The sequence below is a fragment of the Eleutherodactylus coqui genome, chromosome 8, assembly GCF_035609145.1.
Source record: "Eleutherodactylus coqui strain aEleCoq1 chromosome 8, aEleCoq1.hap1, whole genome shotgun sequence".
Lineage (NCBI taxonomy): Eukaryota > Metazoa > Chordata > Amphibia > Anura > Eleutherodactylidae > Eleutherodactylus > Eleutherodactylus coqui.
This window is the reverse complement of record NC_089844.1, coordinates 174,303,100-174,318,690: the sequence shown is the minus strand read 5'-3', so window position 1 is coordinate 174,318,690 and position 15,591 is coordinate 174,303,100. Positions and strand designations below refer to the sequence as shown.

General features: G+C 47.2%; 1 protein-coding gene across 1 annotated transcript; it reads left to right on the top strand.

Moving 5' to 3' along the window:
- Positions 1–3,136: 3,136 nt before the first annotated feature.
- LOC136577209 (microfibril-associated glycoprotein 4-like) lies at positions 3,137–13,986 on the top strand. Its single transcript, XM_066577008.1, has 6 exons — positions 3,137–3,274; positions 3,429–3,525; positions 5,768–5,919; positions 5,994–6,090; positions 6,289–6,471; positions 13,460–13,986. Exons 1-6 carry the CDS (start codon positions 3,269–3,271, stop codon positions 13,705–13,707), a joined length of 783 nt encoding a protein of 260 aa, XP_066433105.1. The 5' UTR covers positions 3,137–3,268; the 3' UTR covers positions 13,708–13,986.
- Positions 13,987–15,591: the final 1,605 nt, after the last annotated feature.

The following is a 15,591-nucleotide window of genomic DNA, read 5'->3' as shown; positions in this document are numbered from 1 at the left end:
ATTAGGTAAAGTGCACACGAGGCACAACAAAGCTGAGGATCTATTGAGGTGTACATATGAAGAGTCATGAGGATGTCAAGTAAGACGCACACATGAAGAGTCAAGAGGATAAGGATCAGGTAAAGTGCACATGAGGCACCACAAAGGTGAGGATCAGATTAGGTACACGCATGAAGAGTCATGAGGATCAGGTAAGAAGCACACATCATGAGGGCGAGGATCAAGTAAGATGCATATATGAGGAGTCATCAGAACGAGGATCAAGTAAAGTGCACACGTGGTGCCACAATGATGAGCATTAGGTCAGATGCACTCATGAAAAGTCATGAGGAAGAGGATCAGGTAAAGTGCACATACAGGGAGCCACAAGGATGAGGATCAAGTAAGGAGCACACCACAAATTAAGAGTTATGAGAATAAGGTGCAGACACAACAGCTGATAACAGAGAGTTGGGGGTGGGGTGGAAGCTTAATGCATATTTTATCAGGGAACCTCTCAGCACTTGGCAACCTTCATTATCAAAACAAAACACCATAAATCATTCATGACATATCTGGCATGAACCCAGAAACATCTAGACAAGAATCCACGAGAGACCCGGGACATTGATGTGACCATGGAGGTGCGGGAACTGAGAGGATCAGGAAGATGTGCAGCCAGTGAAACAGCACAAGGTTCTCAACCATTTCGCATTTGGACATATCCCAAAGACTTTTCCTCACTAAAGTCCAAATTCCACAATGAGGCAATGACAATCAACCACAATTAGAGGCTCCACAAATATAGAGCTGGTTATGATCGATCCATCCTGCTTCCATTAATACCATTGGTCTAGATTCTTAGAATTGATGGTCATCTTCAGTCAACCCATTAACAATTATCTCCATGTGTGGCTGTAGATGTAATTATATATGCAACATGGTTCAAGTGTTTGAGAATTCTCCAAAGATCTTCATCCAGTTGACACATCTTATACTTCATCACGTTGGTCATCAGTCCTGGAACCTGTATGACTGATTTTCCTCCTGAATGTCTTCTCTTGAGGCTTTTTATGATTGTTTCTATCCCTCTTGAATTGGTCATCATCTTCTTCCATTTCTCCCTTGGACTCTTCCCAATGACAGTCTTCTCCAATGAGCTGCATCTCCTCATACTGTGCCCAGGATAGGACATGGCTCATTTCACTTTCATCCAGTAAAAAAAACCATTCAAGAGGTAGATTCTTTCTGTCACACATGTGATATGAGCACCGTTACACGTGAAGACCTTGTCTACCTATTAACTGGTCTGCACTGTATGCCTTAACTGGCGTTTCCTTTGTCCCCATCTTAATTCCTTCAGCTTCTCTGCTTCCACCTTTCTTCTCTGCCATCTTTCCTATTATCCATGTTAGGTCTCTCAAGGCTTTTTGGCCGTGGTGCACAATCTATACTGGGGTCCACCACCAAGTACTTCAAATCCCACTATGTATAATAACTTCATACTATACATTGGTGCCAAACTAAGCAAGGTCAACAGTTGGGTGGGATATCTATTTGGGCCGATTAGTCATATGTAGCTAGGGGCATAGCTATAGATAGTGCATAGGTACTGGGACCCTAGCACCCGAGGGGGCCCCTCTAGCAAGTAAGACACCTGTATTATACACTGAATTGTCACTGCATTAGGAACAGCTGGTGTGTGACATCATGTGACTAGTAATGTGATATCCTGTGTTGGCTGCTTCATGATCTGCTCTTAGACAATGTGCTGAACTCACCTCTGTGCTGCAGAAGGTAACATTTGGCAGTCATGGATAAACATGGTGATTTAAGTGACTTTGACCGCAGGCAGATTGCTGGTACCCAGAGGTGTGGTGCCAGTATTTCTGAAACAGTCACATGTGTTGGCTCTTCCTGAACCCCACGGTACAAAGTGTACCAAGACTGGTTGAACCATGGAAAGACAATTAACAGAAGATCACGCAGCTACAGGCCACATGTGAGTGATCCCAGAGGCGAGTGTTGGGTGGCGCGGACAGTATCTCAGAAATGACATGCCACAGTAGACCAACTGACCCAGTAGTCCAACAGCAGGGAAGTTAGACAAATTTCTACAATGACAATATCTTGCTTTGACTGGGGTTCAACAGCCCAAGACTGACTATGGTGTACCTGATGTCATTGCCAACAATACCTCGTATGGGCCCAGGACAGAAGTCAATCAACCTTGCACATGTGGCAGAAGGTCATCTAGAGTGAGAAGTTTTGTTTCCTGCTGAAGCACATGGTTGTCCTGGTCAACATCTTGTGGAAACCGCATGAAGCCGTATCCAATAGGTGTCTTGGTCTGGCATGGCCTAAGACTATTGTTCATCATACCACAATCCTTGAATGGTCAATGTTACAAGGATCTGTTAACTCACTATCTACACTCATATCTTCAGGAATTCTTCCCAGTCCACAGCGCCATCTTTCAACAGGACAGCACTTCGTGTCATCGAGCTCAGATCACTAGGGAGTGGTTGGAGGAACATGACAATGAATTCTCTACACTGCCTTGACCCCAAACTCACTGGACTGTAACCCCATTGAACATGTTTAGGGTCTGCTGGAGAGTGCTGCAAACTCTTACTTATCCACAAAATATGCATTAAGTGATGGGGCTGCTGTAGTGGGCATGGGCAAGTTCAGGATGGAGAATGTTCACCACCTTGTGGAATCTGTTCCCTAACGTCTGAAACCTGTGATCGCCCAAAAAGGTGGAGCGAGACGTTATTGAGTAGGTGCTCCTAATGCAGTGTAAATGGTAGTTGGGGCTCAGGTACATATCTTACATTGGAGCCCCTGTATATAGCCTGATCACCCCAGGGTTATGAGGGGCCTTTTGTCACATATAGACGGTTGGTGGTCCAAGGTGTTAGGCTGAGGGTACGGACCACTGCGGGAATTTCTCTTTTGCTATGACACCCTTCCTCCTTTGTCCGCGGTGCGGTTTTTCCATTATTTTCCACTTTTTTGGCGTTTTGCCGTCTCAACCTTTCCTCGCTGGCAGCCTGAACCATCCTGTTATGTATTGTGGAGGATACACGTGTGTACAGGGCTGGAAGGTAGAACCACAACCCTGCATCCTGCGCATAGAACTTACACATCCCCCCCTTCTCATTCCTCCCTTCACATCACAAGCCGGAGCAGGGGAGGCTGTGGAAGGAGGGGGCCCAGGACCAGACGCACCATATAAATACAAGACCTTAAATAGCAACCGCACACTGCACAGGACGCAGCAGACATGGAGGTAAGGGGGGCTCAGCGCCTCATAACCTGCAGGGGGGGCATCGGGGATGATGATGGGTCCAGGGGGCTGTGTCACCCCAGGACTCACTGGGGTCTATGCATTTAAAGGGGTAGTACGTATGCTGACCAGGACTTTGTGATCTGTTGTGTTGCAGGCTGTGGGGTGCCCCGGTCACTACATCCTCCTCCTCCTGTTGGTGGCCCTCAGCTCCGTGGGGAGTCAACAACCAGTAAAGCAGAACGGGGATCATTGTAAGTTTGCCCAATGTCTCATAAGATGGCTATAAGGCACAGGCAGCTTCTCCAAGGTATAATCTACACTATTCAGAACCCAAGAAAAGCCAACCTACTGATGTAGCAGAGCTGAATTTGTCATTTAACTCCTTCAAGCTCCATTGTTGGTGCATTTTAAGAATGCTATGAGTTACAAAGCTCATCAAAAACTATCACATCACAAGTTAGCGCTAAACATGACAAACTCAGCTGCACTATACCTAACAAGCTTAGTTGTCCTAGATGTGAAACACTGCTGCGGCTGATAACTGATCTGACAAACTCATCTCTCTTATAACCCAACTCTTAAGTATTCATCTTCATTATGTCGGCTCTGCTACATTTCACAGCATCTGAACAACTAGCTCCACTACATCTTCTCTCATCTATATCTGATATAGGAAAGTCAGCTCTACAACATCTGACAAACTCAGCTCTGCTGCACCTGCGTTTCTTCCTTCCTGTGTATTTTATGATACTTCAGTCCTTCCATTAGCACAATGATGGGAGTTGTGGTGATAGCGGCAGGTAGATGTTTGATAACTGTTGTAGTGGGACGTCTGTACGCAGGGATTATCGCCGGGCGGGGGCTCAGGGTAGGGTAACGTGATCTCACTATGACCTCATATTCCTCGCTCACATCTGCGCAGGGTAGAGACGTTCTGCAGCCAAATCCCAGCAGGACAGTGTAAGCCTGACAGCGTGTTCCCTACCTGAGCCGCCACATCCCACGCTGGGGGGACACAAACTTCCCAGCTGTTTTCCTGGCCCCAGAGCTTGCACCTGTTCTCATGGGGAGTCTCCGTCAGACGTAGACTGTTTGTCTAGTGAGGTCATGGCTGGACCTTGAGGGATTCTCCACCTTGCAGCCGCGGTTGGACATATACCGTATTCTTTGGACTATGAGGTTACTTTTACACATCGTGGACTTGTTGCAGAATTAAAGTACAGTTTTAACAAACCGCGTCCGCAGATTACGGAAATGACGCAGATTTTCATTTCATAGTTTCTTCATTGCAGCGAGTGAAATCTGCAGCTAAACTCCACATCAAAGCCAAGAATGGCATCCTGTATGTCACAAATGCTCTTTTTTTGTCTCATTCCATATTGTATGTTCTGCGCAAGGTGTAACAGCAGATATAGCGGAGCAGCATTTCATCCACTCTGTACAGTCCCTGACTGGGTGACCCTGTACTCGTACTGGACAGACCACCCTTGTATTAGTGCAAGCCAACTTTCCAACAGAATGAGATAAAACAAACATTTCTACTTCAGGCCGGTATTAGTGTATCTTGACGCCACCAGAAGCTAGGGATTTGACAGGGCAAACGCCCCTGTCACACCCGTAGCTCCCGATTGGGTGAAGCCTTGAAGGTCCTAGCAGCGTGTGCATTGCTTTTTGCCAGCCCTGCTGGCTTAGGGTGAGGGTTGGTTTTCCACTTAGGCTTACATTATGAGCAGTTAATAAAGTAAGCCTAAGAAAAAAAGTTACCCTCATACTAAGCCAGCACGGCCGGTAGAAAGCAATGCACACGCTGCACCATGGACCCTCACCACTCGGTCCCTAACCTCTTTTCAGGGATGTGTCCCGGCCACAGGTTGTGTGTTGCATCCTTAGCGCGGCTGCCTGCTCATTCCACGCCGGCGCCTGTCTGTTCATCACCCTTGTACCCATGTGGCGGCACCGCAGACGCAACTGCTGCTGTTGCCCCGCGCTATTGCCTCCCATCCAGTGACCGGAGTGTCCCATGGCTCTGTCCAATCCCTGCTGTGGTGCTGCAGACTGCAGCGGCCGGCTGTCAGACTGCCCCTCCCCCCCACCCCCGGCACTGTGGGCTCCCTGCTACCGGCCAATATGTCAAACTGACATCAGGGGGAGGGGGAGCTAGCTTGTGTGCCGCCGCTGGGGAAGAGCCTTGCAGCTGGGGCTGCATGGCTGCAGCGGGGGTCGATGTATGCTTCTCACATTAATCGCTCGGATTTTCACAGAAGGTTTAGTGCAGCCAATCAGGTACAGGGGGCGTCACCCCCTGTCAATCTTGCCTGCACCAGGACTTCCTGGTGGCATCAAGATACAATAATACCTTTCAGGCTCTACATGATGACTCACCTGAATTTTGAATACTGCTCTAGATGTGACTGGAGAATCAGACATGATATAACTCAGGGTCATGTGCTCCTTGACTCTCATGCTGACCCTTGTATGATGCTGTCGTTGCAGTATGTGCCACCTCTGATCAGTATCCTGTAGACTGTGAAGACGTGTGTGAGAATGGAGAAGAAGTGAGCGGAGCATATGTGATCTACCCGGCTGGACCAGGCATCGCAGTGCCAGTATACTGTGACATGACCACTGATGGTGGAAAGTGGACGGTGGGTGCCAGCTCGGTGAAAATACCAGGTCATATCTCACATCTGTGCTGATAAGTCTTCTGTTCTGGGGGCAGGTCATCCAGAAGAGGTTCAACGGCTCACTGAGCTTCCTCCGGGGCTGGAGCGACTATAAACTGGGCTTTGGTAGAGCAGACGCAGAGTACTGGCTGGGTGAGTAATCGTCTAATCCTGGGTAAGCTGGGTGACAACTCATATGGCTGCCATTATAGTTCCCACAAGCATTGTCACCCAGCTCTCCTAGAGGTCTATGCTCCATGAAGATACAGTAAACCAAGTCCCCATAAGGCAGCTGCCCTACACAGGCTGCACTGCAGAGCATTGCTCATGCCCCCATGTCTCCTCCCATAGGGTTACACTATATTTATCTCCTCACTCTCCGGAACAAGTATGAGCTGAGAGTCGATCTGGGAGACTTTGATGGCAACACGACCTTCGCCAAGTACTCAGAGTTCGCCCTCTCTCCATATAACATCAACCCAGAGGAGGATGGTTACACGCTGCATGTGGACGGCTTCACCAACGGAGGAGCAGGTAACCACCTCATGGGCTAATGGGTAATGGGACATATAACTACTAAGGCCCCATTTACATTCGGCATTTTAGGGACCTTTCACACGGCACGGAATTACACCACAGGACGCAGCCAGATCCGCATCTACGGAATTCCACACGAAAATAGTCAGGTCTAACTGTGAATTTTGATGCAGAATTGCAGGCAGGTTTTAAGCCATTTTTTAATACCGCACCAAAATGCCCAGGTAGCCTGCAGATTTTGGTGCAGAATTTATTGCGGCTTGCCATGCGTCATGCGGCCTATTCTGTCCCATGTGATAGGTCCCTTAACCCCTTGAGTGGCGGGTTTCCTACCACCCTGTCGTGCCCACCAGGGCAGGTTTTTTTAAAATGGTCTAATCATTGAATTTCAACTAATTTTGCAGTTGCGTCTCAAGAGCCATAACTTTTTCATTTTTCCATTGACATGGCCATATAAGGGCTTGTTTTTTGCGGGACAAGTTGTGATTTTTTAAACGGGGGAGGAAAAAAAGAAATGGGGAAAAAAGAAAAAAAGGGCCATGTCATTAAGGGGTTAAATAATGCATTAACTTCCTTCTCTGGGTCATTACGACGCACACGGATACCACATGTGTGATTGTATTTTTGATTTTTTACAAAGTAAAGGGAGACAAGTGTTTTTATTATTTTTTTTATACTTTTTTTACTTTTTTTTTTTTTTGTCCCTTTAGGGGACTTCCACAGGGACCCATCAGGACCCCTGATCACATTCCGGGGGTCCGATGGTGACAGCCCTTTACATGCTGCAGTGACAGCCCTTTACATGCTGCAGTCACATAGACTGCAGCATGTAAAGGGTTAACACAGCAGAGATCGGAGGTTTTCTCTGATCTCTGCTGTAAGAGCAGGTACCTAGCTGTCCTCTCACAGCCAAGCACCAAGCTCTCCCTGCCACAGAGACCATCGGCTTGCTTCTGACAAGCCGATGGTCTCTATGGCAACCTGTAAACAAAGCAGGAGATTGCCGGCATATCGGCAATATCTTCTGCTGGTTTTTTAAAGCCCTTGTTTTGTTCTCTGTGGGACTGTGCAGGCAGAGCACACTGTCACAGCTTGTAGCATTGTGCTCTGCAGCTCCCATAGTGATACATAGCCCGGAAATCTTCCGGGCTATGTCGCTATGAGCAGTGGAGCTCGTCCTGGAAAATTTCCGGGCGTGCCACTTAAGGGGTTAATGGGATGAAGTTCCATAATCAGAGCTTGTAGCTCCAGGGCTCTCACCTGCCATTTGTAATGATGAAGTTTTCTTATGTCTGGAAGAGGGACTTCTGGGACCCCTCGGGCACCAGGGCCTTAGTGTGGTCACTATTAGAGATAAGCGAGCGTACTCGCTAAGGCAAACTACTCGAGCGAGTAGTGCCTTATGCGAGTACCTGCCCTCTCGTCTCTAAAGATTCGGGTGCCAGCAGGGGAGAGCAGGGAGGAACGGGGGGAGATCTCTCTCTCACTCTCTCCCCCCGCTCCTCCCTGTTCACTCCCGCAACTCACCGCTCTCCCCCGCCGGCACCCGAATCTTTATTCACTACCTCTACACCCCCTAGAGCTCTGTTCCTCTGCATTTTGGAGTATTTATATTACACTCTGTATGCCAGATTTCTGGTATACAAAAGTCGCATTTTTGCTGCATGCACCAAAGTTTTAACTTTTTGGGTGTGGCATTAGGAGATGTGGCCACAGGCATCCTATCAGATTTATCGTAATTTATGTAAGAAATTGGTGTAAAATATTACTGAAACCTGGGCAAGCTTGGTTGGTGTAGGTTTCAGTTTGGCGCACTGAGGTGCCATCAGATGCAAATAATATATTAAGAGGCACAAACCTATTAAAGTGATTCTCCGGGCATTTACCATTGATGTCCTACCCTCAGGATGGGTCATCAATAGCTGATCGGTGGGACTCCGCTGCTCTAGATCTCCACAGAGCTGATCCTCCAGCTGTCAACATTGTTGTCAATAATAGGCATCACTCCCTTTGATTTTAATTTTAGATTGGGGCAGGGAGAGCCCTGAAATGATAGGAGTGATGTTTGCTGATTGATGCAATTACTGCTAATGTAATTTTTTAAACAGGAGCTGATTAAATGCTGAAGTGTCTCAGGAGATACCTAGAACCAAATCTCTTGTTCTTGCATGGTAGGGTGAGGGGTAGGAGTTACGTTAGTGTTAGGGTACAGCTAGTAAGGATTGGGTTAGGAGTAGAGTTAAACATAAGGGTAGGGGCTAGGGATAGAGTTAGGGGTAGGGTTATATGGAGGGTTAGATGTCAGTGTAGCGTTAGAGCTAGGGGTAGGATTAGGAGTAAGGACAGGGTTAAAACTATAGTGTTTATAGACATATGTGTAGGGTTAGAGGTAGGGGTAAGATCAGGCATAAGGGTAGGAGTAGGCTTAGGGGTAAGGATAGCATTCAGGCTAAGGGTTGGTGTTAGGGGTAAGGTTAGGTGTAAGGGTGTTAGGGTTTCTGCTGGGATCTGTGGGACTACATGGGTTTCCAGCTGCTCAGCCCTACAGGTGGGGCTGATTGAGCCCGTTGGTAGTGGATTTCTCCAGCCAGCCAGTCCCCCAGGTCTTAGACCCCTGTGTGTTAGGTGCCTGTATCTCCAGAGGTCCCACTTTAAGGGGGAGGTACTGTTAGGGTTCACTGCTGGGATCTGTTGCACTACATAAGTTTTCAGCAGCATAGCTTCACAGGTGGTGTTGATTGAGCTGGCTGGGTGTGGATTGCTCCAGCCAGCCAATCCCTAAGGTCTGTTGCTTATATATGCCAGCTCCTCTGCTAGAGGCTGCTGGCCTTTTCTCTGTTTGTCCAGTATGTTCAGTGTAGGCAGTGTCATGCTCCTGCATGCATATGACTAGACATAAGGTGTCTGTGCAGCATTCAGGATGTTTGATGTGAACGGTGTCATGTCCTTGCGTGTCTGCACAGCTCTCGGTATGTGTGGTGTGGGCTGTGCTTTTCTGTGAGTCCTTTATCGTCTGGAGGGAGTGGAGTGGGTCTTTGGATGCTGGCACGGAGTCACCCCTGTCAGGACGATCACCCCGCATTGCAGGCGGGTTTCCTGGGGTTGGTTGTCTCGTTGGTGCGGGGACCCATGGAGTTGGCTCACGGGCTTGAGTATCTTGGCCAGAATACAAACTAATACCTTGTATTGTATCTATTCCATCTGTTTACACATGCAGGTAAGCTTGGTGCATGTTTTGAGCATTTATCAGCTGTTTGTTTGTGTCTGTCTGCGAGTATAAAGTTCGTTCCGCAGTTCTGCTGTTCAGTCTGGTTTCACCAGTTCGTGGGTGTGAATGGCGTAACATTTATGTCTGTTTCTCAGTCATGTCTGCGATTTTCATGTCCAGCTCGCAGTTCTGCAGTTCATGTGCCGGTAAGACTCTGCAGAGTGTTCGTGTTCCAGTTTGATATTACAGAATACACACGTCAGTTGGGAGGAATGAACAGAATGTGCATGTTTCGGGTGGGATTGTGCGTGTCGTTTGGGCCCCTACTCTCTGTGTGTGTTATGTATGTCCATGAGTCCAGTTTGCAGTTTTCCGTGTTCCGTCTGAGTTACTGAGTTCTTGTGCGAACTGGACTTAACAGGATGCACAAGTATTGAGGTAAGAGTGACTAGATGTAAATGGTACCAAAGAAAATGATTAAAACAAGGCTAGACAAAACAGAGGAGAAAGGATTCAGTTTAAATAACAGTAAATAAAGAAAGATATAGAATGAAGACTACAGGAAGAAGGATATAGAACGATGGAAGGTATTAAGAGAAGATAGATATGAAAGAAGGGTTATACATATTGAAGGTTAGTGATTGAAGACTACAGGAAGAAGGATGGTGAAGGATGAACCGTTCTGCAAAGAAAAGAAAGTAAAGGGAATAGTTTGACAACAGATCTCTGTGTATGTGTTGTGCCTTTGCTCTGTTCCATCTCCTTGTCTGCCATACATGTGTCTCTGTATTAGGCCTATATGGATAAGCCCTACACATCATTCTGTCAGTCTGGCTTATGTCTGTTTTCCGTCCTATGTCAAATCCACCTGTCCACTGGTTGTTGGACGTCCGGTTCTTGTTTGCTTGTTCTACTCATTTGTTGGTGGGTGGATGCCCCAAGCCTGCTCCTGATCCCTTCATTCATTGGTAGGCAGACGCTAGGGCCTTGATTGTTCGTTCATCAGTAATTTGTGTATGTCTGCTCGTATGACTTGTTCTCTCTTGGTGTTTCGTGTGCACATTTACGGAATATTTCTGTGCACCAGACCCCTATGTGTTGGGTACCACATCTCTGGTACTACATGGGTTTCCAGCTGCTCAGCCCAACAGGTGGGGGTTGATTGAGTCAGTTGGTGGTGGATTCTATCCAACCAGCCAGTCACCCGGGTCTTAGACCCCTGTGTGTTAGATGCCTGTATTTCCAGAGGCCCCTCTCTAAGGGGGAGGTATTGTTAGGGTTTCTGCTAAGATCTGTTGAACTACATGGGTTTCCAGGTGATTGAGCTGAATGGGAGGTACTGTTGGGGTTCACTGCTGGGATTTGTTGTATTACATAGCTTTTCAGGGGCATAGCTTCACAGGAAGTGTTGATTAAGCTGGCTGGGCATGGATTTCTCCAGCCAGCCAATCCCCAAGGCCTGTTGCTCATATATACTAGCTCCTGTGCTGGAGCCTGCTGGCCTTTTCTCTGTTTGTTCAGTGTGAGCAGTATCGTGTTCTTGCGTGTCTGTGCATGTGGCTGGACATGGGGTGTCTGTGCATTGTTCGAGATGTTCGGTGTGAACAGTGTCATGCTCCTGTGTGCCTGTGCGGCTTTTGGTATGTCTGGTGTGGGCTGTGTCTTGCTGTGGGTCCTTTATGGTCTGGGGTGGGGTGGGGACCTTAATTCTGGCGTGGAGTAGTCCCTTTCGGGACGATCCCCTTGCATTTCAGGCAGGTTTCCTGGGGTTGCTTATCTTGTTGTAGTAAGGACCCACAGGATGGCAAGGACCCATAGGGTGGGCTCACGGGCTTGAGTGTTTTGGCCAGAATATGAACTAAAACCTTGTTTTGCCTTTATTCTATCTATGTATATGTGTGGGTATGCTTGGTGCATGTTTTGAGCGATCAGCCATTGGTTTGTGTCTGTCCGTGAGTATGAAGTCTGTACCACAGTTCTGCTGTTCGGTCTAGTTTCGCCAGTTCGTGAGTGTGAATTGCATAACATTTATGTCTGTTTCGCAGTCATGTCTGCAAATTGTTTTCTCAGTTCGCAGTTCTGCAGTTAACGTGCTGATAAGACTCTGCAGAGTGTTCATGTCCCAGTTTGACATTTACAAAGGGTAGGGTTAAGGGTAGGGATAGTAGTAGGGTTAGAGGAAAGCATAGGGTTAGCACTAGGGATAGTGTTAATGGTAGGCTCAGAGCTCGGAGTAGGGATATGCATAAGGCTAGGCATAAGGGTAGGGTTAGAGTTAGGAGTGGAATAAGGGCCACGGTCAGTGGTAGGGTTAGGGTTCAGATAAGGGTTCTTTTACATGGGTGGACCTGTCAGGTTCAGGAGCACGACTCATCCTCCTTTTTACTGTTCACTTTGTGACATAAGGATGAGGAGTCGTGCTACGTTCTGACTGAACCAAGTGAGGAACAGCACATGAGAATGTGTAGCACTGCAGCCAGAGGAGCCGAGTGAGAAGTAGTGTGCGAGTGTGTTCAGTGCTGCCTGTGTGTGAAACAGATGTCACTGTGCACTAATTGTTTGGTGGGCACCGGAGGAGCCTTGCAGCAATATAAGTGGTGAGGGGAGCCCTAGCTTAGGGTCCGGGTCACAACTGCGACCCATGCGACCCCAGTTGCTATGTCAGCATTCCTGTGCTTCTACACACCAATGATTATCGCTAGTGAATGGAGGCGGAGCGGCCGAGGATCATAACGGCTTGCCCGTTTCCATCTACAGTAAGCAGGCAGTCGTTCATAACTGAACAACTGTCTGCTTACACAGGACGATCCTTCGTTCAGTTTTTTGCATGCAGAAACTGAACGACAAACAAGAAGTGAATGAATTCTTGTTCAATGTTCAGTCGGGGCATGCATTTGCACTGGATGATAGTCATTCAGATTTCCACTGGATCCCGGGAATCCAAATGATTATCAGCCCATGTAAAAGGCTCATAAAGGTAAGGGTAGGGTTAAAATTCGGATAGTGTTAGAGGTAAGGGTTGTGTTAGAGCTAAGTGTAGCATTAGGCATAAGGCTAGGGTTAGAACTAGGGATAATGTTAGAGGTAAGGGTAATGTTAGAGCTAGGTGTAATGTAAGCATAAGGGTAGGGTTAGAGCTAGGGCTAATGTTAGAGGTAAGGGTAAGGTTAGAGCTAGGTGTAATGTTAGGCATAAGGGTAGGGTTAAAATTCGGATAGTGTTAGAGGTAAGGGTTGTGTTAGAGCTAAGTGTAGCATTAGGCATAAGGGTACGGTTAAAACTAGGGATAATGTTAGAGGTAAGGGTAAGGTAAGAGCTAGGTGTAATGTAAGCATAAGGGTAGGGTTAGAGCTAAGGATAATGTTAGAGGTAAGGGTAAAGTTAGAGCTAGGTGTAACGTTAGGCATAAGGGTAGGGTTAGAAGTAGGGATAGTGTTAGAGGTAAGAGTTGTGTTAGAGCTAAGTGTAGCATTAGGCATAAGGGTAGGGTTAGAACTAGGGATAATGTTAGAGTTAAGGGTAAGGTTAGAACTAGGTGTAATGTAAGCATAAGGGTAGGGTTAGAGCTAGGGGTAATGTTAGAGGTAAGGGTAAGGTTAGAGCTAGGTGTTATGTTAGGCATAAGGGTACGGTTACAACTAGGGATAATGTTAGCGGTAAGGGTAAGGTTAGAGCTAGGTGTAATGTAAGCATAAGGGTAGGGTTAGAGCTAGGGGTAAAGTTAGGAGCAGTCTGTGCCACTGCACTTCTCACGTCATTGCTCTTCATTACCTACAGGTGATTCTCTGACCTACCACAGTGGGATGAAGTTCTCTACATATGACAGTGACCGTGATGTCTATCTACAGAACTGTGCTGCACTCTCCTCAGGTGGCTTCTGGTTCAGGGCATGTCACCTTGCCAACTTGAATGGTCCTTACCTTCGTGGTGCTCACCTATCTTATGGTAGTGGTGTTATCTGGTCTCAGTGGAGAGGGCTTTACTATTCTCTGAAGAGCACAGAAATGAAAATAAGACGACAGTGATGTCCCCTCACTAGTGAAGACTCACCACATGGATAATTAGTAGAATCCTGTGCACACGTGAAGATGCTGCAATACTCATGTAATCCTTAACTTGTAGCCTGAACCTTGAAGCTTCCCATGACTCTACTCTTTATGACTATGTCTGGATGCTGTAGACCCTCAACTGACCCCTCTGCATGTCCCCAGCTCCCCAGTCCTTGGTTTTACAGTTACTCTTCGTTTTACATAAAGGTTGTTATATGCGCTGAACTTGTAATAAATGCACCCCGTTATCAATAACCAGTAATGCAATAAAATGTGCCTCATTATATAACCGTATCTGCTCATGGAATTCATGCTCACTGAAAACAGCCGTATACTTACTGATACAGGAGGGCAATTATGTGCACCACCTCAGCATGCAGGCTGCCAAACTGCCAAATAAGGGAGCCAGTTACACCTGTGAGGGACACTGATGAGACAGCCACTCACACAACCTCCAAATATAGAGGGGGGTGACTGCTTGGTGTATACTCCTACATAGAGTAGATAAAAAGTGCACATATTTGCCTTCCTGTATCAGTAAGGCTGGGTTCACACAGGGTGGATTTGCCGCGGAATTTCACCGCGGCAAATCCGCCTGCGGCCGCTATTCTTGGGATTGGCCAGCCATGTAGACGAGATTTCTCAGAAATCTCGTCCACACGGGACGGCCAATCCGCTGCGGTAAGTCAGGCTGGAACCGCGGCTGCGGCGGCCGCAGCCGCGGTTTCAGAATATGCAGCATGTCTGTTTTGTTTTTATTTCCGTCGCGGCCACGCTCTCCTCTATGGGAGCGCCGGCCGCAGCAGAAGAGCGAGCGGCCGGGCTGCTTCAAAGCCGCCGCTGGTTTTTCTGCGGCAGTTCTCCCGGCAGAAATCTCGCGGTTTTTGCTGCGGCCAAACCGCGGGATTTCCGGCGGGAATACGCCCCGTGTGAACCCAGCCTAAGTATATGGCCGTTTTCAGTGATTGTTTTCATATTTCTGTAATGCATGTTCAGATTAACATACACTCAGTAAATGCATCATAACTTACCATAGGCCTCAAGATCATAGCTACATAATGCATTGTATAGTGTGTACAGTTGTTGATGGAGGGATCGATATATAGATGATATATATCATTGTATAGTGTGAGGAGGTGCTGATGAAGAGTTAAGGCCCTTTTACACACAACGATGATTACTGAAAAATTCACTAAAAGGCCATCTTTTGAATGATAACCGTTGCGTTTAAATGTGCCCATCTTTCACTTTTCTGCTAAAGGATACTTTTATGTTCGGCATAAAATCCATTGTTCGGCAGAAGAGCTGATAGCAGGGACTTCATGCCGTGTTCTCCGAGGGGGGTGATGATAACATTGTCTCAACTATCAACCTTGCGGCAGAACAAAGAAAATGTATTCAGGGAACAGACCACCCGCTGGTCTCTGAACATAGCTCCCGGCAGCACGCACACATTAAAAAACTACTAATTGGCGTTAGTAGCAATTAGTAGTTTATGCAAAATGATTGCTCAAAAGCCAGTAAAAGGGCCTTGAGGTATTTAGATCATATACTTCATTGTATAGTGTGTGGAGCTGCTGATGGAGGGATTAGTGTATAGATGATATATGTCACTGTATAGCATGAGGAGCCGCTGATGGATGGATTGGTATATAGAGGATGTACTTCATTGTATAGTATGAGGAGCTGCTGATGGAGGAATTGGTATATAGATGATGTACTTCATTGCATAGCATGAGGAGCTGCTGATGGCGGGTTTGGTATATATGCAAGAGGCGGCTGCTTAGGTGCTCTGAAGCCACTCCTTGTTGTCTGCGACAGAGACACAACGGCCTCTTTGTGGCGTTATTGCAATGTTAT

Bases quoted from the DNA above. Each gene is read 5' to 3' on its own strand.
- LOC136577209 (XM_066577008.1), top strand. The intron at 6,091-6,288 runs GTGAGTAATCGT...CTCCTCCCATAG, and splicing joins AGACGCAGAGTACTGGCTGG to GGTTACACTATATTTATCTC. The intron at 6,472-13,459 runs GTAACCACCTCA...CATTACCTACAG, and splicing joins CTTCACCAACGGAGGAGCAG to GTGATTCTCTGACCTACCAC.